Source organism: Emiliania huxleyi (assembly GCF_000372725.1).
Source record: "Emiliania huxleyi CCMP1516 chromosome Unknown EMIHUscaffold_1343, whole genome shotgun sequence".
NCBI classification, from domain to species: Eukaryota; Haptophyta; order Isochrysidales; family Noelaerhabdaceae; genus Emiliania; species Emiliania huxleyi.
This window is the reverse complement of record NW_005201246.1, coordinates 3,328-5,361: the sequence shown is the minus strand read 5'-3', so window position 1 is coordinate 5,361 and position 2,034 is coordinate 3,328. Positions and strand designations below refer to the sequence as shown.

The window sequence follows — 2,034 nt, the reverse complement described above, 5'->3', positions numbered from 1 at the left end:
CTTCGACTAGCGCCTCCAGCCGCGGCAGCGCATCTGCGAGCGGCATCCGCTTCTTCTTCCGCTCGTACGCCAGCCCGACCACGAGCCGTGTCAGCTCCTCGGCCTGCGCCGCCGACCAGCCCGCGTCGGCCGCCGCGATGCTCTCCGCCGTGTCGGGCTCCTCCAGCGCATCGTCGCACGCGTTGAGCAAGCCAAGAGCGCCGCGGCCGGTCAGGGCGACGAGCAGCGTGATGCCGAGCGCAAAACCGTCAGTCAACTGAGAAGCCTGGCCATCCAGCGAGATGATCGGGTCCATGTAGCCTGGCTTACCAAAGATACGCTGCGTCGACAGGTGCGACACCTGCTGGCTGCTGCCGGCCGTCGCCTCTGCCGCGCGCGCGAGGCCCACGTCGGCGAGGTAGCCGTTGCCGCGCTCGTCGAGCAGGATGTTGCCCGCGGAGACGTCGCGGTGCAGGATCATCGGAGAGAGCGTGTGCAGGTAGTGCAACGCGCTCGCGGCGTCGCGCAGCACGCGGAGCCGTGCGGCAGAAGAGAGCGGCGGAGGCGGCGTCTCGAAGCCGAGCATGCGGAGCCGCTGCAGCGCGGCTGGAGCGCGGTAGAGGCGGTCCTCGAGGCTGCCGCCGCGGCAGAGGGGGTAGACGAGGCACGCGCTCGCTCTCGCCGGAGCCAAGCAGACGCCGAGCAGAGGGAGGAGGGACCGGTGACACGCCGCGCTGAGCGTGCGCACCTCGCTCTGCAGCTCGGCGAGGCCTTGGGCGCCGACACCGACCAGCGCCGTCTTGACGGCGAACCCGCAAGCGACGTGCGGAAGCGACGGCAGCGCGTCGCAGCGGTAGACGCGCCCGAATCCTCCCTCGCCCACCTTGCGCGCCTCGGCAAAGCCGTCGGTCGCCGCGATGAGCTCGTCGAGAGGGACGGCGGTGGGCGGCGCGGCGGCGGCGGCGAGGGCGGCGACACTCGCCGCCGCCGCCGCTGCCGCCGCTGCCGCCGCCGCCGCCTGGCGCCCTGCTGTCACTCAGCGTCTTGCTGATGCTGGACATTTGCTGAGAGATTTGCTCGCGCTCGCCACCCTCGGCGCGTGCGCGGCGGCGAGACCCGGCGGCGAGCTCGCTGTCAGCCTGCTCCCGGACAACGTAGACGGCGACGGCCTGTGGATCGTCGGCACCGCGTGGCTGATCGCGGCCCAGACGCCCGCAGAGGCTTTCCAGCTTCCCACGGGGATCCACAAGTGGCAGGCAAAGAGCGGCTGCGTTTTCGACCCTCTCCCAAGGTGAACAAGAACAGGCTGAAGCAGGCTGTGATGCAATACGGCTATGACGACGAGCTCTTCCAGGATTGGAGGGACGGCAAGATAGGCGAAGGACTTGCCGGAAGGAGGGGAGGCTATGATCCGGCTCGCTGGGTGCGCTTCTCAGCTCCCCGGCCCTGGATGTGAGGTTAATGACTGCACTCCAAGTGCTCCAAGTGACTTTGGACCTTTGCGAGAGGTGGCGAGCGGAGCAAGAGCGGTGTAGGCGCGTCCACGCCTCGCGGCGCAGCAGCTCTCCCGCGACCCCGGCCCCTCTCGTAGCCGCAGCCGTAGCCGCAGCCCCAACTCTTGCCGCTCTTCCGTGTCGGGTTGTGACGAGGGGTGAGGGGACACGGATTGAAGATCCCTCACACCAAGATCGTGCAGGGCGGGGACACATGTCCCTAAATCCCATCTCGTCTCAGAGTTTGACCGTTTTATTTATCTATTTATTTGCCTGAGAACGCGAGTTCGAAATCGTAGGAGGCACCTAGGGGACGAGGACGGCGAGCAGAGAGGAGAACAGACGGCGAGCGGCGCACGCGAGGGCGACCACGCAGGAGAAAACAGACGGGACGAGGGGAAGGAAACGCGGCCCGCCAGGAAGCGAAGGCAGACGGCAAGATACGTCGCCGGACCAGCGACAGGAAGCGCAGGAAAACAAAAAGAACAAGACCAGGAGCATGGAGACGAGGGAAGGCGCGAGGCGCTCCGCCGACAAGCAGCAGAGGCGGCGGCGAAAGTAA

At 67.6% G+C, this 2,034-nt stretch overlaps 1 protein-coding gene across 1 annotated transcript; it reads right to left on the bottom strand.

Annotated features, from left to right (window-relative positions):
- Positions 1–193: 193 nt before the first annotated feature.
- EMIHUDRAFT_55232 (hypothetical protein) lies at positions 194–910 on the bottom strand (the record flags this gene model as incomplete). The annotated part of the gene is made up of 1 exon (XM_005788484.1): positions 194–910. A coding segment is annotated over one exon (717 nt), but the record flags the coding sequence as incomplete, so codon positions are not given.
- Positions 911–2,034: the final 1,124 nt, after the last annotated feature.